Below are 22,321 nucleotides of genomic sequence, written 5' to 3'. Positions count from 1 at the left end.
TAACTAAAGAAGTACAAGACCTATACACTAAAAATTATAAGACACTGATGAAAGAAACTGAAGAAGGAAGAAGACACAAATACAGTAAGTGCCCTGCATACGAATGAGTTCCATTCTGAGAGCGCATTTGTAAGTCCAATTTGTTCATAGGTCCAACAAGTTAGCCTAGGTACCCAATTAACACAATTGGCTATATACTACCCTACTGTAATAGGTTTATAGTACTTTTCACACAAATTATATAAAAAACAAACAAACACAAAAAAATAAGGAAAACATTTTTAATCTTACAGTACAGTACTCTGAAAAGTACAGTACATTATCAGCTACATCGCGGCTGCTTTTATGCTTGCTTCCGGACATCCTGGGCTTGAGATAAAGATACTGTACTACTATACTCTATACATTACTGCACAATAAAGTACACAAAAGCACAACCACTTGTAGAGGATGCATGCACGTGACAATGTACACTGGACACGTGAACTAATTTATGTGATTGGACATGCGAACGCATGTTCGCATCTTTGAAAGTTCGCAACTTGAAGGTTCATATGTAGGGGATTTACTGTAAATCGAAATACATCACATGCTCAGAGATTGGAAGAGTTAATTTGTTTTAAGTTGTCTATACTACCCAGAGCCACCTATAGATTCAATGTAATCCTTATTAAAATTCCAATGGCATTTTTCACAGAAATAGAAAAAACAATCCCCAAATTCATATGGAACAACAAAAGACCCCAAAAGTGAAAGCAATCTAGAGAAATAACAAAGCAGGAGGCATCATGAGTCCTGATTTCAAACTATATTACAAAGCTATAGTAATCAAAACAGTATGGTACTGGCATTAAAACTAACATACAGACCAATGGAACAGAATTAAGAACCCAGAAGTAGACCCACACTTACATGGTCAGCTAACTTTTGACAAGGAATGACGAATACTCAATGGGGAAAGGATAGTATCTTCAATAAATGGTGCTGGGAAAACTGGATATTCACTTGCAAAAAAATGAAATTACACCCCTTTCTTACACTATTCACATATATTAACTCAAAGTAGACCAAGAGATTAAATGTAAGCAATGAAACCATTAAACTCTGAGAAGAAAACATAGGGTAAAAACTCCTTGACATAGATCTTGGCAATGATTTTTTGGATATGACACCAAAAGCACAAACAAGAGCAAAAATCAACAAGTGGGACTATATCAAACTAAAAAGCTTCTGCACAGCAAGAAAAACAATCAACAAAATGAAATGGCAGCCTACAGAATAGGAGAAAATATTTGCAAACCATATATCTGATAAGGAGTGAATATCCAAAATAGGTAAGTGGTTCATACAACTCATTAAAAAAAACAAAATTAAAAGTGGGCAGATACCTTGAATAGACATTTTTCCACAGAAGATATGCAAATGGCCAACATGTACATGAAAACATGCTTAACATCACTAATCATCAGGGAAATGCAAATTAAAACCATAATGAGATATCACCTCACATCTGTTACAATAGCTATTATAAAAAAAAAACAGGAAACAAATACTGGTGAGGATATGGAGAAAAGGGAACTTTGGGGCACTACTGGTTGGAATGTAAACTGGTGCAGCCACTATGGAAGATAGTATGGAGGTTCCTCAAAAAATTAAAAACAGAACTACCATATGATCCAGCAATTCCATTCCTGGGTATTTATCAAAAAAAAAAAACCCTAACAATTCAAAAAGATATATGCACCCCTATGTTCACTGCAGCATTATTTACAATAGCCAAGATATGGAAGCAACCTAAGAGCCCATTGATAGATGAACAAAAAGATGTGGTTTTATATATATATATATATATATATATATATATATATATATATATATATATATATATATATGCAAAGGAATATTACTAGCCATAAAAAGAATGAAATCTTGCCATTTGTGACAATATGGATGGATCTAGAGGGTACTATGCTAAGTGAAACAAGTCAGACAGAAAAAGATAAATACCTATGATTTCATTTATAAGTGGAATCTAAAAAGCAAAACAAATGAACAAACACAGCAAAACAGAAACAGAGTCATAGATACAGAGAACAAACAGCTGGTTGCCAGAAGGGAGTGGGGCAGGGGGATGAGGGAAATAGGTTAGTGAGATTAAGAGGTAGAAACTTCTAGTTACAAAATGAATGAGTCACGGGTATGAAATGTTTAGTGTGGGGAATATAGTCAATAATAATATAAAATCTTTGTATAATGACAGATGGTAACTAGACTTATGGTGGTGGTGTACAGAACCACCATTTCTGTAATGTACAGAAATGTTGAATCACTATGTTGTGCGCCAGGAAATAAAATAGTGTTGTAGGTCAATTATACTTCAAAAACAAACAAAACTCATAGAAAAAGAGGTCAGGTTTGTAGTTACCAGAGGCAGGGGTGGAGTGAGGGGAATTGGATGAAGGTAGTCAAAAGCACAAACTTCCAGTTATAACACAAATAAGTACTAGGGATGTAATGTACAACATGTTAAATATAATTAACACTGCTTTATGTTATACATAAAAGTTGCTAAGAGAGTAAATCCTAATAGTTCTCATCACAAGGAAAAAAATGTTTCCCTTTTCTTTTTTTTTCCCCTTTTCTTTTATTTTTGTGTCTATATGAGATGTAGAAGTTCACTAAACTTATTGTGTTAATCATTTCATGATGTACATAGGTCAAATCATTATGCTGTACACCTTAACCTTATACAGTGCTCTATATCCATTATATCGCAATAAAACTGGAAGGAAAAAATGAGCTGGCTTCCAGGTTCCTGCAGAATGTCAGCCACCTAAATTTGAATCTCTCCACCCATCCTAAAAACAAACAAATGAACAAAAAAGAAAGCTAGGGAATTCCCTGGTGGTCCAGTGGTTAGAACTCGGTGATTTCACTGCCGGGGGCCGGGTTCAATCCCTGGTTGGGGAAGTAGGGTTTCCGCTAAGCCTGGTGCAGCAAAAAAAACCCAAACAAACAAAACTAATAAAACCACCTATGACTGCAGCATAATTTGGAGACAGAGAATATTATAAACTTCATTTTATATATAAACTGGTAACTATACAACCTAAATCAGCAGATCCGGTTACAAAGCCATGCTACTGAAGAGAGGCCAAGATGGTAAAGAAGATTAGAGAGCAGCAGAATCCTACCAATGGTGAAGACAGATAAAGTCACCACCAGAAAGAGTCCCAGCTTGAGTGGAGAAATGCTGACAATAGGTCTGAGACCTGGTGGATGAGAGGAATTGAGAACTCTAAAAGAAATTCTTGAAAATGAGACTGGAAATGGAAATCTTTGAAAGGCATCTTGTCCAGAGGAAAGAGATGATTTGAAGGGCAGGTATCCCTTGAGGGCTTGATGGTGAAGAGAAAGAAGGAAACAAGGAGTGAAGATGAAGACTACCAGAGAAATGAAAGAGAGTCACAAAATCAGAAGACACATCAACCTGGGCTCCACTCCCAAAAAAGTGCCTTCTATTTGGAAAAAATGCACTCCATTCTACCAACAGAAGAGGGCACTCTCAAACTAAGAAACCTGATAAAACACCCAACTGCCTGCCTCATTTGCAATTGCCGAAACTGGAAAGTAGACATTTCAAAATGAACAGAAAGTAGTAGGTATAATATTATATAAAGACAACAAAAAAAGAGAATACATTTTTTTTTCAAAACTAACCATGAGACAAGAAAACTCCAACCTGATTTAAATAACCTTAAACAGTCATTTGGTGATATGAAAAAATACTGTGAATCAGAAAAATAACTCAGAACAAAAATAGACAAAAAACAAAAAGATATAAGACAAGAGTTAGTCAAAATCAAAAGAAACTGATCAAAAAGAAAAATCACCTCAGGAAAAAAAAAAAAAAGACTAAATTATAAGATGTCCAAGGGGAAGAGATTTTACTTAAAATACAATAACTGGTTGTGACGGAAGGAATTAAAACAGCCAAGAAAATAAAATCAAGAAATCAGTAAGAAGGATCAGAGAGAAAGTGCTAGATAGAGAGGCAAAGAAGATCCAGCATATATTACAGTCCCTGTAGAAGAAAAACAAAATAATGAAACAGATGTAATATTCAAGAAAACTTCCTGGAAATAAAACTTCAATCTACACTTCGAAAGGGTCTCCCAAGGACCAAAGAAAACTGATATGGAATGGTCAATTGTGAGATATCTTAGAAAATCAATTAGATTTGAAAGAAAAAAATCCTCTGGGCCTCAGGCAAAACGACCAAGTCATTTAGGAAGGAAAAGAAAAGAAATGAGAACCAAGATTTTATATCCAGCCAATCTGTCCTTTAAGTACCAAGGCTATAGAAAATCAGTACTAAATATGCAAGAACTCAGAATACTGTACTCAGGAGCCTCGTTTGAGGAATTTACTAGAGAATGAGTTTCATTCAACTAATACTCATCATGATGGTGAGTATTAAATATACTAATAAGTTGTAGATCTGCAAGTAAAATAAAGGTGGTGACAAGGCTGGGAAAAGAGTATGCAAATTGTTTTCTAAAAACAATATGACTCAAACTGGAAGGGAGGAGAGAAAGGGAAAAATGGAATAAAATAATTGATCGTTATATAAGTAATAGGAGCGAGTCAAGATAGAGCTGACAAACGAAATAATACAGCCCACCTATGGAAAAGTTATTTGAGGACTTAGAAAAAATACAAGTATAACTGATAACCATTGGAACAAAAACGCAAATATTACTTAACATCAAAAGTAATTTTAAAAGTAAGTGGGGTGGTTTTTTTTGGGGGGGGGGGGGAGGTTGTTTTTTAGCACTTCCTTACTTCCTGGAACTACTAGGTGAATCCAAGATGCTCTGGGTTCATCTCTGTATTTCCTGCCCCCGTCCTAGCACCAGCCATTTCTCCAAGGAACCCTGGTTCCTAGTCGAATGGGAGCTGAACACCCGCTGGAAACCTGGTCGCTTTGGTGCTCTCGTCAGGGGAGGAGTCTGAAAATGATTTCTCAAAGCGGGATCACTGGGAAAATGAAGAAGGCTGGGACAGCAAAAGGGATTAATGGGAAAATGAAGAAGGCTGGGACAGCAAAAGGGATTAATGAGAAAATGAAGAAGGCTGGGACAGTGGCAAAAGGGCTGGAGAGCGCCCGCGGGTCTCGAACCACTCTGGGGAGAGTGAGTTGAATCACAATGCAGTCGAAGGAACCGCTGAGCTATAGCCAGCCCGAGTCACAAGTGTGGATTATATCCCCTTGACTGTTGAGAAAGGGTTGCGTCACAACAAACTAACCAGAGTAGATACGATCCAGGCTGATTTTGCGTGCTCCCCCACCCCCAATCCAGACACTCGGAGTGCCCATCTGCGGACACAGAGCAGTGAGAAGGACCCAGGTCTCCCCTACCTCTTAGTGAGCTCTTCCGCAGTTGCTTCCGGGCTTATTCCCTCCTACCACGCGGCAGTCACCAGGTCCGCGGCAGTCACCAGGTCCACCACAGTGTCTGGACTTCTGGTCCAGCCTCTACGCTCCCCCGACAACCACACAGGGCCGCTCACTCTGTGATCTAAACAGCTTTCATAGTGCCTTGAGTCAGGACAGTGGAATCTTTACAAGCTGCTGATTGTTACATCAGGCCTTATCTTGGAACTTTGCAGCTAAACCCCACAGCTCCTCTCCCAGGTGTTATACAGTTCCCAGGTGTCATATAGTGTCACTCCTTCTGTTACTATTTTTTAAAAATTATTCTAAACTGCACAAAAACACCCTATTCATTGCATGTATACTGTAAACAGCCACAATTCCTACTTTTCTCCAGTTAACCATGACTACGATTTCAGTGTGTACCCCTCCAGTTTTTTCCCTCAATCTACGTATTTAACTGTACACACAACATAGTTTTGACTGGCGGGGGTGAAGGGTGGGCTTATTGGGGATTCGGTTGTTGGGTATTGTTCTGTTACACTTAACAGAATGTGTTGGAGATCTTGTCAGTACATACACTAGATCTAATTCATATATATTGTAATGGCTGAATTATACTCAAATATAAATGTACCGGTTTTATTTTAACTGTTATAAACATAGCTGCAGTAAACATCCTTGTATGCATGTGTACACGTAAGCAAGTCTGTTTTTAGGACACATACTTATATGAGTAGAATTGCTGAATTAAAGACTTCACATTTAAATTTTTGGAGGTTATGGGAGAGATATGAGAGGCCCTGGAGCACCTGAAGTCACAAAATCATCTGAAGCCATACAGATTTTTTGTTCCCTAAATACTTTAATTGGCAATTCCACCAGAATGTAAATTCCATGACACTTGGGGCCTTGTTGCCTTATCCCAGAAGATACTACCAGGGCCTAGAACATGTTCAGCATCTCAGCACTCACTGAATGAACGAACTCATGTAGACCGGTCACAGGCATATGACTCAACTAGAATGCAAAATTTCCTTGGATTTTTAGAAAGACCACAAACATCAATAAAGCTTCTCTTCCAGAGTTTGGAGTTCTCTAGGATTGCTCTGGGCTCCTAAATTTCCATCCCTTCTCCTTCCTCCCCCCGCTTTTTTTAAGTCACCAGCTTGAACCCCTCCAAACAGCCATGACCTAGACAGACCCCTTGGAAACTCAAACCACTTGCCAGTCCCAAGAGAATTTAGAGAAAATGGACTTCAGAATTGCTTTTAGTAGAGGTGACCAGAAGTCAGGTTCCACCAGTACCAAAAAGAGGGAAATCGCTTGAAGCCAAGTTGAATTAGCTGCCTGAAGAATGAACACTGAACCACAGAAAGAACTCAGCTCATTAAGACATTCTCTAGCCTGCCCTGACAGGGGGAACAAAAGGACCCAGTTGACTGGGGTAGATTCTTACCCAAGGACCTGTAGAACACATAATCCTGCCAAGGAAAGCACCAACTAATATGTCCACAGCTGGCCAACGAATATTGTACGAGAAATTTTGAGCCAGTCCTTGCACCAGTAGATAAAGACACATTCAGTGTTTCCATTGGCAAGATACAGCGTCAGAAATAAAATTAGGCAGGGAATTCCTGGTGGTCCAGTGGTTAGGACTCTGCGCTTTCACTGCTGAGGGCTCAGGTTTGATCCCTGGTCAGGGAACTAAGATCCCACAAGCCGCACAGCACGCTGCCCACCCACCCCCACCCCGCCCCCCAAAAAAGAAGAGTCAGCAAAAGAGATGCCTGACAGCAAGGGAATTCTGCACAAAAGGCCAAAGGAAAGAGTATGGCGCTTTGGGGGACCCACAAGTGGTTCAGATGCTACATAAAGGTGTCCAAAGGGCTAGATAAGGCAGAAAATGTCAACAAGCCATATGGTAGCAGCCTTGTTAGCCCAAGCAGAGCCCACTTTTCAAGGAACAGAAGCAACTAAAGTTGTTATAGAATTCACCTGCTTGAAGCTTGTGTAACTACCATTTGTTTTTTTACTTTAAGGAACTGGCTTTTTTTTTCTGTCTGCATCCCTGGGGCCTGGCACAGTACCTGATCTAGGGAACATCAAAGTTGTTTTTGCTTTAGTTAGCCAGTCTGTACCATCTAATTCTCAAGTTAGACCCAACTTGAGGCAAGGCAGCTTCTCAATAGTTCTCAGTGGGGCTGGGGGTGGAGGAATTATGCCCCACCCCCCCTCCAGGGACACAGACATCTTTCATTGTCATAACTTGGGGAGAAGGTGCTATTGGCAACTAGTGAGTAGAGGCTAGAGATACTCTAGACACCCTACAATGCACAAGGGAGCCTCCACAACAAAGAATTACCCAGCCCAATATGTCAACAGTGCAAACACCGAGTAACCCTGTGCCTAGCCTAACTGCGGAGAGTTAGGAAAACACTAAGTTTTCAACCCTGAGCTCTGCTGTTCCAGAAACAGAAGATCAAAGGAGGCTAAAATTACAGGAAAAGTTATATTCAAACTCCTCCAGACACAGATCACATCAGAGTAAAGTATAACTCGTGTTGAAGGCACCTAGAAAAAAAGTGACAGGGCTCAAATGAAGGGAGGAGAATAAGTATGGGGAAGAAAAAACAATACACAGGGAAGAATATGGGATGTTCCCACCAAATGTGAAATAGGCCCAGTCAATGCTATTTATTATACATGTTGAACAGCCTCTGAGACCCAAGGGCTCCCATATGAGGTTTTCTCCTTTTTCTTTTTTGCATCAAACAGGTTCTTCCAAGAGCCTGCTTACAAGGAAGACAAAAACAGAGTAATCCTCAATAAAATGAAACAAATAGGAAAAGCTGAACAGTTTACATATGAAGAACAAAGGTTAAAAAACTCACCAGACAAAAACCACACCAAACACTCATCCCATTTAATTTCCTGTTACATGCTCTGAGGAAGCTGAGAACACCAGGCCCCAAGGCAGCAATGCTCCTGAGGCTCTAGCTTAGGCTCCCTCTATGTGACAGTTTCATGCACACGCATCCGCACATACCAATGACCCAGGCAGAAGTACACATGCATGCACAGGTGGCCGGAGAACCACAGGGCGGGACTGGGGGAGAATGGCAAAAGGAGGGGCCAGTCAAGGATATGCTATCAACTGGAAACTGGGGACCCAGAGAACCCTTCTGCTGTAGGCTAAGCAAGAGTAAAAATTAAAACAACGGCAGAACACAGGGTAAATGTAGGATGCTCAGATGAGATGGACAGATGAAGAGGGAAAGATGCAAGGGGAGTTTCGGGAAAGCAGCCTCAGAAGAGGTGGTTTTTCTTTATTGGGAACTCAGATGATCAGAGGTCCTCTGTCTCCAGTGAAATACTGAGGCTGAAGGAACATGCCACAGCACATTCCTTTGCATCCTGTGCTCTCTCCCAAGGTAGAGGGAAACCACAAACACCCACCCTCTAGCCCTCCCCATTGCCACTCTTAAGGACTTTCCCCAGTACCTCCCAAAAGATGACGCCCACACACACAAAGTTAGGCCTGGCAAAAAGCCAAGCATAGAAAGCCTCAGTAACTCTTCTTGGTGGAACCAAAGCCAGAGAAGCCCATCACAGCTGCCATCTCATCATCCTCCTCAAATGTCAAGTCCTCCTCAGCCCTCCTTTTCTTCTCCTTCTGTTTCTCTTTCTTGTAGGCTTTGGCCTTTTCCTCCTAGAAGGGAAATCACTCAGAATCAGTTCAGACTCGTAAGCCAAATGCTGAAAGAGATAGGTGAGCTTCCTTTCTATCTTTAGAATAAAATAATTAAAGACAAGTAAAATTTCAAGAGCAGAGGAAAAGCCACAGTAAAGATCATAAGGGACAAGAAAGAGAAGTTTTAGCCTATGGAGAGCATTTCTCAATCCTACATCCCAGTTCATCTCTAGTTCTTAACAAGGTGATGGGAGTAAAGCCACATAATAGGAACTAACATTCTGGGGCATACAGTACAAGCCAGGAACTGGTCTAAGTGCTTTATGTATATTATATATTAAGATCTTGAATATGGGGAAACAGAGGCACAAAGAGGTTATATAGCTTGTCCAAGATTCACAACCAGTATGTGAAGGAAAAAGAATTCTGACCCAGTCAGCCTGGTTCCACGGGCCTGCTGGGGACTAGGTGCATTTAATTAATCACTCCTATAGTAAAAAAAAAAAAAAAAAAAAAAAAGTATGGCCCAGAGAGTCCAGAAGAAAAGGATAGGTTTAGAGCCATTTCCTTCAGATTATGAGAGTCCCAAACAAGGGCAATAAATGTTCCCCTTAATGTACAGAAATTCAGGAGATACAACTCTCCTCTGGGGATGGGAGTGGAATGAGGAAGAGAGCCTACCTCTTCTCTGAGTTCCTTCATCCTTTCCTCAAAATCATAATCCTTCTGCTTCTCTTCCATCTTCTTCTTGTTGACTTCAAAACGTTTCTTCACCTGATCCAAAGTGGAACGTTCCACACGCATAGACATGCCCAGGTTTCGCTGATCTGGGTAGGGTCAACAGTGAAGAAGGTAAGGTTGTTAAGACATCCTAAGCCCCTCAAAAAGTCTTTTCCTGACATTAAAAAAAAACAAAAAACAGACTCATAAAACACACAGTAAAAATAATTAGGGCTAAAAAAAACTTCCCTGGCAGCAGCCCCAGATAACAAGATATACACAGCTTTCAACTACCCTTACTGAGCAGATGCACACCAGTGGGGACAGCTGGGCCCTGGAGAAGACCATGGTTTGGGCTTGTTGAGAGCTTGGAACAGATACTCACCTCATGGACTCCAGAAACATTAAATAATGAAGTAAAGAATAACCTATGCTGAAGCAACAAGAGAATTCCCCAGACATTAAAAAAGAGGCCCAATAGAAACTACCCTTTCCCGCACCCCACCTCCAAAACTCAAATCCAGCCCCAGTCGCAAACTACCTCCAAGCCTTACGTTTCTTTCCGTTAATGTGATCCAGGAAGTTGATGGAGTCTTTCACCACACAGTCACAGACATTGCAATAGTATCTAGAAAACAGAAAGAAATAGCACTAGGGTCAAATCTGGTTGTAAGGATTTTATCGTTTTCAACCAAAAAACTCATTATTTTTAGGTAAAATTTCTTTTTAGAAGAAGCATTCTCATTTCCACAAAGCCTTAGCTCTTGGAAGAGTGTCGCTGCCAACCTCCAAGATGGCCCCCACAATGATCCCACTCTCCTGGTATTCCTACCCTATATAGGCCCTTCCCAATTTGCACCAGCGTTAGTCTGTGTGATCAATAGAATATATCAAAGGTGATGCTATGTCACTTCCAAGATTAGGTTATTAAAAAACATGGATTCTGTCTTAGTCTGTTCACGAGTCTGATCACGTGCCCTGGGGAAGCCACTTGCTTTGCTGTGAGCAGCACTATGGAGCGGCCCATGGAGCATAGAACTGAGGTCTCCAAACCACAGCCACGTGACAGAGCTTGGAAGCAGATCCTCCAGCCCCACTTATACCTCAGATGAATGCAGACCCAGCAGACACCTTGATGACAGCTTTGTGAGAGACACTGAGCCAGAACCACCTAGGTAAACCTTTCCCAGATTACTTACCCACAGATACTGTGAGCTATCTATTGTTTTATGCTGCTAAATACTGGCTTAATGTATTAATTTAAATAGCAATAGATAACTAACACAAAGAGGAAGGACAACAGTGGATTTACTCAGAGAAGCAGCTCAGAAAAGTGTCACTCATTGTTATCTGTGTTATGCTCCTGCTGGAAAACCTAACTGGACAGAGAGGTAGTGCTGAGCAAAAAGATGAAGAGTTCTTGTGGGACCCTTCTTCCTACAGGTTATAGTCTTGGTCTAGGAGGAAGGTGCACAACCAGGAAATCCATAACGGCTACAAGCTTTGCAGCCAGTCTGGAACCTCAACCCCCTTTATTCACCATCAACAGCACCTGGGCTCCATTCTAGCTTTACCTAACTTCTCCCCTAGAAATCTCCTCAGTAGTCCTTTTCTTCATTTCTTCCTCTGGCAGGAGAACAAATAATCCCTTTTAAGATATTAAGAAGTAGTTACAGAGCTAATATGAAGAAGCCTACAGAGTGACCCCTCTTAGAGACACTATTAAGTTAATTTGAGACCTTGGAGGACAATGGATGGAATTACAGGAAACAAGGTTGTTATTCTAGGGCCAGGTACCCTGCTCAACACTTCCTAAAACCAACGCAGTTTATTAGACTTACTCCTGGCTGCAGAGAAAGACAAAAAGCCACTCACCCTCCCATCTCAGACTGTGGGGTGGTCTTGGTAATGACGATTGTCTTCCCAAGTTTGGATTCCAGGTCCACCTTGTAGTCCCTATGCCGGAGAAGCTCTCGCTTGACTGGCTGCACTGGTTTTCCTGAAATATAATGGGGAAGGAAGTCCCTTCATTATTAGAGTTCCTTAACCAGAAAGGAGAAGAAACGCATGAAATCCAAAATCCTGAGGTTTACTTTCATGTCTTTCTGAAACCTGAAGCAAGGGACACAACAGTCACTTCTAGCAGCAGCTAAGGAGAAGCTCAACACAGAAAAAATGACAAGCAATCTTTAACCCTCTATATCTTTCCTCCACTTCAAAGCCGACGAGTCTAAAAGCAATGTTTTTTATTCATGAATTAACTGAATTGAAGGGAGGAGTTCTGAATTTTCACAAAAAGCAACCTTTTAAAAGAAGAGTAAGACCACTCAATAGTGCTTCCAAACAGATATCCCAAGCATAAAACAGAAAGGAATCTTCTGAAAGCTGGGAAAACTTTAAAGGGGGACCAACATTTAGGAAATATCTGTTATATGTCAAGTACTATTGTACAAGTTACATAAAAACCAAAAGAGTTAGATTATGCAACGTGGTGTAGAAGTAAAGCAGAAGAGGACTTCCCTGGTGGCGCAGTGGTTAAGAATCCGCCTGCCAATGCAGGGGACACGGGTTCGAGCCCTGGCCTGGGAAGATCCCACATGCCGTGGAGCAGCTGGGCCCGTGAGCCACAACTACTGAGCCTGCACTCTAGAGCCTGCAAGCCACAACTACTGAGCCCGTGCGCCACAACTACTGAGGCTGTGCTCTAGAGCCCGCAAGCCACAACTACTGAAGCCCGCGCACCTAAGAGCCGCTGCTCCGCAACAAGAGAAGCCACTGCAATGAGAAGCCAGTGCACCGCAACGAAGAGTAACCCCTCTCGCCACAACTAGAGAAAGCCGCGCACAGCGACGAAGACCCAACACAGTCAAAAATAAAAACAAATAAATAAATAAATTTATTTTTTTAAAAAAAAGTAAAGCAAAAGAAAAATGTACAGTTTGAAAACAGATGAGAAAATAAGACGTTTCTTTTTATAGAGTGGAATCTCTAGGAGAGAAGCACCAACTCCCTCACATTGTATAAGGCACAGAGAACAGCACTAAGCGCTAGGTTAAACAATACCATGTCCCCCGCTGCTCTTCAAAAGCAATAATACATAGCAGCAAAATACTCCTTCTTCTGTCACTAGTAAGGATCCCACTCTCTTCTCTGTACTTGAGGAAAGTACGAAATAAGCCAAGCAAAGGTAGGGCAAGGAAGCAGAATCACAGAGCTGGAAAGCACCTCAAAAGCACTTCAGTCCATCTCCTCTCTCTCATACCTGAAGAAACTGAGGACCAGGGAGGCAACGCTCTGCCAAAGGTTACACAAGAAAGGAGGACAGCACATTTCAACTCCCCACCCACTCTCCAACCATTGCATCGCCTCTATAATGCACTTAGCACTTGATGGAGAAGGCACCCACCATCCTTCTTTTCTCTCTCTTCCGTGAGCCTCTTCTCGGCGAGCTTCTCATATTCATCTTTGTCCCACTTTCGGCGAAAGTCCAAGTTTTTTGTCTGAGGGGAGGAAAAAGCGCTTGAGATTCGTCGCTAATCGTGTCCGACTCCTGGAAAAACGGAAGCGCGTCCTCGCTGCCAAGGCGGCCCCGGGACCTGGGGAGAGCGAAGCCTCTCCGGACAGCACCAGGAGGCTGAGGTTGCCTCAGGACCCCAACCAGAGCCCTCCCCGATTCCACTGACCCTGTGCCAGGGCCTTACGAAGAAGCTCTTGAACTGGGGCCATTAGTTTGCGAGGAGGTGTCGGGAAGTCAATCGGGTGCAGAATACTCGGCGCCGAGAAGCCACCCCCTACCCCCCACCCCAAGCCTCCTCACACACAACACCTACCCCACTGCCCGACGCCATCTTCACTGCGAAGTGAATGGGAAGCCTGAAAATGCCGTAAAAAGCGGCCCTGAGCCGTAAAGCAAGCTTGCCTCCAATAAGCTTAGACTCTCGTGTTCTAAACGAGCTAAGCACTGGAGGGCTTCTAAAACAGGATTTGTCGGCCCCGCCCCTGCTCCAAAGAAATAGCGCATGCGCGAGGAAAGTATGAAGCTACACGGAAGTAAGGGCGCCTGGAAACGTTTTTGCCGTGGCTTTCAAAACAAGCGTAGATTCAACTTGTCTTTTAAACCAAAGAGGAAAATGAGATTCGGATCAGTTCTCTTGATCTAATCTAATCAACTTGCGTGCACTGCCAAGAATTTCCAAACCTTCTTTAAGGCTGAAGCGCCGTAATAGGGGCTCTAGATGCTTCATTTACCTGTATGCACTAAAGATATGGCCCCAAGAGCGCCGAACTGTTTGCAAAGGCTGCAGCCTTTCCAACGCACATATGCAAGGCGCTTTTTGCAACTTGTCTCTTTATCTTGAAGCAATGCTATCAACCTTTGGTTAACTCGTTTTTCCTTCAGCTGAGAAACATTAGTCATTCAATCTACAGGGCACAGTTTAATCAACATGATGCGACTTGGGAAGGTCGGTCATCAGCAACACTCTAGGGTAAAGAACTCTAGCAGATATCTCACTATACACTGATTTAGTGACGTGACTGTATCTCCAAGTTGGGGGGAAGGGGAACTGTGGCTGCTCCCTTCACTGAATACAGAAACATCACCCCAGGGAGGATACTCCTAGCTCACAGAATCCTCCAGTGTACACTCAAGCGTTTTCCATGGCCTATGCAAACCAATCCCTTGATAACAAATTACCCAAACTACTATATTTAATATTTTATTTAATATATTATACAACCACTTCTAGAACAGGCACCTCCATGGCAGGACATGGAAGTCAGAGCAGTGATTCTGGCACAGGTAATGGTCTCCAAAATCTCAAAAGATCACATCTCAATCTTGTCAGGTCACTTATTAAGTTCAACATTCAAGATTATTAAACAGACAGCCTCACCCTGCTATTATTAACAATGGATGGGCTAGAGAGATGCCACATCAATATGGGCACTGCTATGCCCTTGGGATAGCATCTCTGTCCTCAAACAAAACAGAAAAGAGTCATTGCCCAACTCTTTGCTGTCTCCCAAAAACTCCCTGGACAGGCCAAGGGCAGGCTACGGACAAACTTCCCAGAAACTGGCTCAGAAGCCAGAGTGGAAGGCTAAGTATTTGACTTTTGATCTCAATGGTCAGAATCCTCTCAACCTGAGGTGACTTTCCCAGAGACTTGCTCATAGCAACCATCTCAGCACCTGTTGGCAGCATTCAATGGCATTTCAAACCTGCCATCTGCCTCGGATGTTAGAGCATGTCTCTTTCACGTACCAGCCATCTGCGCCCATGCAGAATAGCTGCTCACACTAGCCCAGGAGTCCTCAGGGCCTTCTACAGTTCTGTACCCAGGAAGGATGAAGGATGCAGAGGCACTTGTCACCCATCCTGGCCAGCAGTTGTGGAGTCCCTCAGGAAGTCAGTCCTAGATGAAACCTTTCTACAAAGAGCAGCAGATGGCATTCAGGCAAGGATCAAGACTCAGACAGTCGCTTCTGAATTTCAGCCACAAGATTTTCCCGTGTAATGGCCACCTGAAACATAACAGAACTCTCATGTGACGAACTAGAGAGTGATACTAGTTCCTTAGCCACTACTTTTCTGGACTCATTTAACTCTGCAACTGCTCCCACTACTTATGCAACCAGCAGGGAGGAGTATGTGCTTCAGCCTGACCTGGAGAATGTATGCCCTCAGGACTAAAGGGATTCAAACACCTGTTCTATGTCTATTTTGTTCATTAGTCTTGAAATACCCATAGAGATTTCGTTTGTCCTTTTGCCCACCCAACCAGTCATCGGCTAATGGTTGCCTAGGGTGGGTGCTCATTCATCTCTATCATGATTAACCCTGGAGATATTTTCTCAGCCAAAAGATATATATTTCTTAAAGAATCTAAGAAAGGTAGAAACACTTGGTCCCTCCTATTTCTGCCTGCCCCCACTCACCTCCTCCCTGCTGGCCACTGAACGGAGCTTGATGACCCCTTCCTTCAGTTCTTGCTCACCAATAATGACCACCAGTGGGATGCCCATGTTCTCACAGTAGTGCAGTTGAGTTAGTAGTTTAGGGTTGTTCTTATACATCAGCTCTGCCTGAAAAGGGTAAAGAAAGAATAGGAGACTTAGGGACTTCCCTGGTGGCACAGTGGTTTAGAATCTGCCTGCCAATGCAGGGGACACGGGTTCGAGCCCTGGTCTGGAAAGATCCCACATGCCGCAGAGCAACTAAGCCCGTGCGCTACAACTACTGAGCCTGCACTCTAGAGCCCGTGAGCCACAACTACTGAGCCCACGTACCACAACTACTTACTGCAGCCCACACGCCTAGAGCCTGTGCTCCACAACAAGAGAAGCCACTGCAATGAGAAGCCTGCGCACCACAATGAAGAGTAGCCCCCGCTCGCCGCAACTAGAGAAAGCCTGTGCACAGCAACAAAGACCCAATGCAGCCAAAAATTAATTAATTAATTAATTTTTTAAAAAAGAATAGGGGACTTAGACGTGACCATACCAAAGCAACCTAAGTGTCCATCGACGGACGAATGGATAAAGAAGATGTGGCACATATATACAATGGAATATTACTCAGCCATAGAAAGAAACGAAATTGAGTTATTTGTGGTGAGGTGGATGGACCTAGAGACTGTCATACAGAGTAAAGTAAGTCAGAAAGAGAAAAATAAATACCGTATGCTAACACATATATATAGAATCTAAAAAAGAAAAAAAAATGGTTTTGAAGAACCTAGGGGCAGGACAGGAATAAAGATGCAGACGTAGAGAATGGACTTGAGGACGTGGGTAGGGGGAAGGGTAAGCTGGGACAAAGTGAGAGAGTGGCATGGACTTATATATACTACCAAAAGTAAAATAGATAGCTAGTGGGAAGCAGCCTCACAGCACAGGGAGATCAGCTCGGTGCTTTGCGTCCACCTAGAGGGGTGGGATAGGGAGGGTGGGAAGGAGACGCAAGAGGGAGGAGATATGGGGATATATGTATATGTATAGCTGATTCATTTTGTTATAAAGCAGAAACTAACACACCATTGTAAAGCAATTATACTCCAATAAAGATATTAAAAAAAAAAAAAAAAAAGAAGTGACCATACCACTCAAACCTCAGGAGCAGGCATATCCAAATAAGTAAGTAGCTAGCCCTCATACCCTAAGAAGACACACTAGTGAAGACTAGAAAGGTCTTGAGTTCCACCTTAGGCATAAGGTAGAAGTGGGCCTGGTGCATGAATTCCACATATACCTAGATGTTTTGGATATTAGTTCCATTATACCTTGATCCCAGCATCCCAAAGCTCTGCAATTAGCTTCAGCCGTTCTTGGAGAAAGTTCTTCTGAGGTGTGGCCACAAACACTTGGGTCTCTGTGGTCCGTATATTCTCACCAAAAGTCTAGTAAAAGAGAGAGAGAAAGTAAAACTAATAAAAACTTCCTTTGCACCAATAATTCAAAAAAAACAAAAACAATCATCAGAAAAACAGTCCAACTGCACCTCCAGAAACATGAGAGTTTTTAAGGTCTGCAGCCCCACTCTAACCCTACCAAGGGCCTACCTTCATCTTCTGCTCCACAATGGAGAAGATCCGCTCTACTCCAATGCTGAGCCCCACACACGGCACCTTGTGGCCTTTGGGGTCAAACATGCCCACCAGCCCATCATAGCGCCCACCAGCAGCCACACTGCCCACATTCAGTGGCTCCTCCTCAGCATGAGCTGGGGTCTGTAGCAGCACTGCTTCATAGATCACTCCTGTATAGTAGTCCAGGCCCCGAGCCAGGCTCAGGTCAAAGGAGATCTGTGGGGACAAGGTTATAGCAGTCTTAGACAAGACTCAGGACCCTGAGAGCCCTAGACACAGCAGGAGGTCCACTCCCTACCCAGCTTACCTTCTCAGCAATTCCAAATAAAGTCAGGTATTCAAATAGCAGCTTCAGGTCTCCCAAGCCCTCTAGGGCCTGCTTGTTCTGGGATAGTCTGGGATCCTGGAACATTTGTTCCACCAAGGATACCCCTCCTGGAGAGACATGTGGGGAGAAATACGGTCTGTGTTATACACCCAGATGTGTTTCATCCAAATTTATCCCTAATATGCTCCAGCTAGTCCTCCTCATTTTCTTAAAAAAAAAGATCCTGATCACATATGACCAGATTCTCCTCCTCTGTCTCCATCTTTGACACCTGAAGACATAACTGGTTACAGTAAGTAAAAAGGTTATTAAATTCAAACCAGGCTCTGGAACTTAGCACATTTATGAAAAGGAGCTGTTTCAGAGGTAGAAGTTATACACTTATCACTCTCACTCTGGTTCTATCATGTACCTCTGAAAACACTGATTCTTACCATGACATTGGACGTAATCCCCAATTCGATCAGCTATTTCAGCAGCCAGGCCTTTCTTTGCCACCATCTCACGTCTCACATCTTTCCAAGACATCTGCACAAACACCCAAACATTAGCCTAGCCCCAAGATCCTTCTTTCTCTTAATGGAAAAGAACATCTCATTTCATTCATTATGTATGTCACGAGTAGCTAACATTCTACTCAGCAAAGTCAGAGGCAGCTTAGGAAATCCAGCCATAATCTCCACTGTACAGCAAAACTCAGGTCTCGTTTCAGAATGTCTCCTTACCTTCCTCCCAGAAATAGCTCACTTCCAGCCACCATCTCCTTATTTTCCTCTAAAGGTATATATAGATTTGAAGGCAGGGCAGAAACTCTGATAGGATCTACTGAAGCATGTCTTCTTTGTTACCTTGTCTAGTTTGTCAACCGAGGAGCAGATGGCATGGAACTTGCTTTCAGGAACACCACAGACGGCAAATATCCCATCCAAAATCCGCCGGTCATTGACCTGTGAACTCAATGGAAGTGACCCAAGTGGCTTATGAATGACCTCTCCCTCAAAACAATGGCAGTCCCTACTTGCCTGACTCATAAAAGGGATAGAAAGGAAATTCCACAGGATGACTATATAGATACAGATATAAAATGCAACACCTGTACTAAGAAAGTCCTAGAGCCACAGGCTTAATGGCTGGGGTCACCTATGTTTTGAAACAGCATTAGGCCAAATCCAGACTTCTCCCCTCAGTCCTCAGCTCTGGCCTCACCTTAATGAGAAAATCCCCCAGCTGCAACCCACTAAGGATTTCACACATGATCTTCAAACACTCTGCATCAGGGATCATAGGGTCAAACTGACCAGCAATGTCAAAATCCTACAGCAAAGAAAAAGACAGGCGAAAAAAAATTACTGAGCAGCCAGTTCCTAGGTTGTGGTCCCCAGAACTATCAAACCATGCTACCTCCATCAGGTCACTTACACACTGGCAGAACTCCCGGTAGCGGCCTTGGACTATGGTTGGGCTCTCCCGCCGCCACACGTTTCCAACATGATAGCGTTTCATCTTCTTCACTTTATTCATGGCCAGATAACGAGCAAAAGGGACCTCACATAAATAGGTTAAGGAGGAAGAATACTACATCCAGAGCTTAGCCCCAGTGAAAAGACATTAGGGAGGACTGGGCCTCTATCAATTGGATCTCATCCACTAGGATTAGAACAAGGACTTTCTCTGTCTCCTTTCCCACTATCCCCAAGGCATAGCAATCAATAAACATTGAATAGTGTCAAATGAAGGAATCCCTGCAAGTTTGGTAGAAAGCACGGGAAGCAGAGATAGAAATGACCCAACAACTTCAAGTCTGGGCCATTCCCTCCCATTCAGATCAATTCTTAACTGTCTCAGAAGAGTCAAGCTTCAGAACCTGGATTTGCCTACAACTTCTATATCAATGTTTCTTCAAGTGTTCAAGGACCACCTGCATCTTAATTATCCAGGTACCTATTTAAAATGAAGATTTCTGAACACCACTCCAGCTACAGAATTAAGAAAATCTGGGGCTAGAGGTCAAAAATCTGTATTTTTGCAAGCTTCCTCAACGGATTCTGACACACTATAAACTTAAATGACAGAGCTCCAGGCCAGGCTCTGCTGGCAGAATTGCCTTCTGGAAGAAACTTGAAGTAAAGGCTGCTGCCAGTGAACCTATAGGGTCCCAGAGTCACTTCTGTCCCGTTATCAGAGAATGCCCTCTAGGTTTGGAAAGAGGTAAGTCAGGCTCCCGTACTTAGAAGGATACAGTAAGGTCATAGCGCAAGGACAACAGCTCTCCACCCTGATCCTTCAGATCATAGATGAGCCCAGAGTCCTCTCCATACTTCTCAGTAAGCATTTCCTGCAGGGGTCAAACAGAAAGTGCCACGGTTAAAAGGAGGACTCCAGAACATAGGTTAGAAGCCCTTTGGGAAAGAAATGGAGTTCCTGCACTCTTTTTTTCTCTTCTTACCTTTAGCTCAAATGCCGGGGTATCCAACCCCTTTGCTCCATGACGTTTAAAGCAGCTAACAACCATATCAATAATTTTCTCCCTCACAACCATCTGCTGGGGACTAAGATCTCTGGTGCCCTAGAAACCAAAAGGAGCCAGAGTGAAAACAAAGACAAAGACAAGTCCATTTAAGACAAAGACTTAAACTACATCTATAATCTAAGGTCTGGAGTTGAAATCTCTTTGAGTTCAGACGACTATGAGCCCCACCCAGTACCTCAAGAATAGTGAAGAATTAGTGAAATAGTGAAAAATTAAAAATAGGGAATACCCTGAGGGTCCTGTGGTTAGGACTCTGCGCTTTCACTGCCAAGGGCCTGGGTTCAACCCCTGGTCGGGGAACTAAGATCCCGCAAGCCATGCGGCACAGCCAAAACAAACAAACAAAAACAAAAACATTAAAAGTGGTCAGGAAGAGAAGCACAGGGCAGAACTCCAAGGCACTCTAACGGACAGGGTGGGGCAAAGAACATTACCTTTGGGGTCTTGATAATAAAATTTGATTTCTCTTGATGTGGCTTCAGTTGGGTTGCTAACGCTGCCTCCGCAACCTGGCAGAAAAAATGTGAGATATGGCTCCTCTCAACACTGGCCAAACCTGTGGTATCTCTGGCCCTGTGTACCACCAACCTGAAAATACTTTTGGCCCTGAGCAACAGGAAGTCTGAACACTATTTCATCTATCCCAATCTCAGCCCACTTCCAAAAACCCAGTTGTATCTGCAATATATATGTAATACATATGGGATCAGATGTTTACCATACAAGCTTCCTCACTATAACTGGAGTTTTTAAAAGTATGAAAAACTTTAACCAGCAAAAAACAAGGAAGGCACAAAGCAACCCAAGACTACCACCACTAACCATATAGGAGTAGGGATTAGTATGATCTCCAGTTCTCAGTTCCTACTCAAAGAGCGAAAAATAAGAATTGTTAATAAGGTAGCAATGGTCATTAGGCTTGGAGATAGGGAAAAAGTAACTGGAAGACAAAAGAGAAACAGCCCAAGAACACAGAACATGCCTGTGGAATGAAAAGGAATGGATTTCCTGATTGAAAAAAAAAAAAAAAAAAGCCGATTGGTAGGATGCTGTGACTGCAAATAACAAAAGATCTGAGCTCTGTTGTTCATGATAGCACAAAGCATCTACTGGAAACACAATAGTGTCATTCCCAAGGTAAAACAGAATCTGTGATTTTGATTATCACCAGCAGGCTGTATGCCCTTCCAGAAATATAGAGCGTGTAGTAGTTCATACTTTGGCAGATTCTGTGCTCCAAAGGACAGCAGTTGAAGCCCACAACCCCTCCTAAGAATCCATAATCTCTGAAAACTAAAAATTTTGAGGTAAATTCTAATGTGAACTCACTCTACTTATGGTAGTTAGTCATCTCACTTAGTGGGAATATTCATATATTTTGCTTAAAAAAATTTAAATGTGTTTGATCCTAAAAGGTTCAGATAAGGGACTATGTACCTATATTAAAATGCTCCCTTACTATGTAGCCATAGGTAAGTCATTTAACCTTGGAGCCTCCGTTTCCTCAACTGTAAAACGGAAATAATAACCCCAACATCTCAAGATTGCTATGATGATTAAATGACAAAACATCCTAAAAGGCCTTAGCTCTGTGTCGGTACATGGTGGGCACTCAATAAAAAACCGACTGTTAATACTGCGGGAGTACAGGCCGCGAGTCTATGCTTTCAGACCTGGAGATCCTGCCCCGACAGACCAGAGCTATCTCAGTCTGGCTCACCTGGCTATGAGAATGGACTGCCCCGATGCATACAGCACCGGGCGGCCGCCGGAGCTGGCCAAACAGCACAGCCCAGGCCCTCCCATGTAGGAGTCCGAGCCGGGGCATCGTGCAGCAGGAGGCAGGATTTCCGGAACACGAGGCAAAGGACCTAGGAAGGAGGCAGACAGGACCCCAGGAAGGGTACAGGGCGCTGTAGAGGCGAACCCCGAGCACCATATTAGAGGTGAGCGTTTCTACACCTCCCGAATCCCGCAGGGTGGTTCCAGTCCTCTCTGGCTTCCGCCCAGCTTCCGCACTTCC

General features: G+C 43.0%; 2 protein-coding genes across 3 annotated transcripts; both read right to left on the bottom strand.

Moving 5' to 3' along the window:
* Positions 1-8,110: 8,110 nt before the first annotated feature.
* ZMAT2 (zinc finger matrin-type 2) lies at positions 8,111-13,735 on the bottom strand. The gene is made up of 6 exons (XM_059917282.1): positions 13,682-13,735; positions 13,258-13,351; positions 11,727-11,850; positions 10,406-10,479; positions 9,813-9,958; positions 8,111-9,149 (listed from the first exon to the last, which is right to left on the bottom strand). Exons 1-6 carry the CDS (start codon positions 13,697-13,699, stop codon positions 9,006-9,008), a joined length of 600 nt encoding a protein of 199 aa, XP_059773265.1. The 5' UTR covers positions 13,700-13,735; the 3' UTR covers positions 8,111-9,005.
* An 821-nt stretch (positions 13,736-14,556) lies between these two features.
* Positions 14,557-22,317, bottom strand: HARS2 (histidyl-tRNA synthetase 2, mitochondrial). Of its 2 annotated transcripts, none has more exons than XM_059919512.1 (13): positions 22,019-22,317; positions 20,733-20,807; positions 20,215-20,334; positions 20,008-20,103; positions 19,188-19,313; positions 18,975-19,082; positions 18,617-18,715; positions 18,203-18,296; positions 17,748-17,875; positions 17,414-17,656; positions 17,135-17,251; positions 15,792-15,938; positions 14,557-15,377 (listed from the first exon to the last, which is right to left on the bottom strand). In XM_059919512.1, exons 1-13 carry the CDS (start codon positions 22,235-22,237, stop codon positions 15,318-15,320), a joined length of 1,632 nt encoding a protein of 543 aa, XP_059775495.1. In that variant the 5' UTR covers positions 22,238-22,317; the 3' UTR covers positions 14,557-15,317. The 2 variants fall into 2 exon arrangements, with proteins under 2 accessions (XP_059775495.1, XP_059775494.1); XM_059919511.1 differs by having other exon boundaries at positions 15,851-15,938.
* Positions 22,318-22,321: the final 4 nt, after the last annotated feature.

This window comes from Balaenoptera ricei, chromosome 3, assembly GCF_028023285.1.
Source record: "Balaenoptera ricei isolate mBalRic1 chromosome 3, mBalRic1.hap2, whole genome shotgun sequence".
In the NCBI taxonomy this organism is placed as follows: domain Eukaryota; kingdom Metazoa; phylum Chordata; class Mammalia; order Artiodactyla; family Balaenopteridae; genus Balaenoptera; species Balaenoptera ricei.
This window is presented reverse-complemented; position numbering and strand designations above follow the sequence as displayed.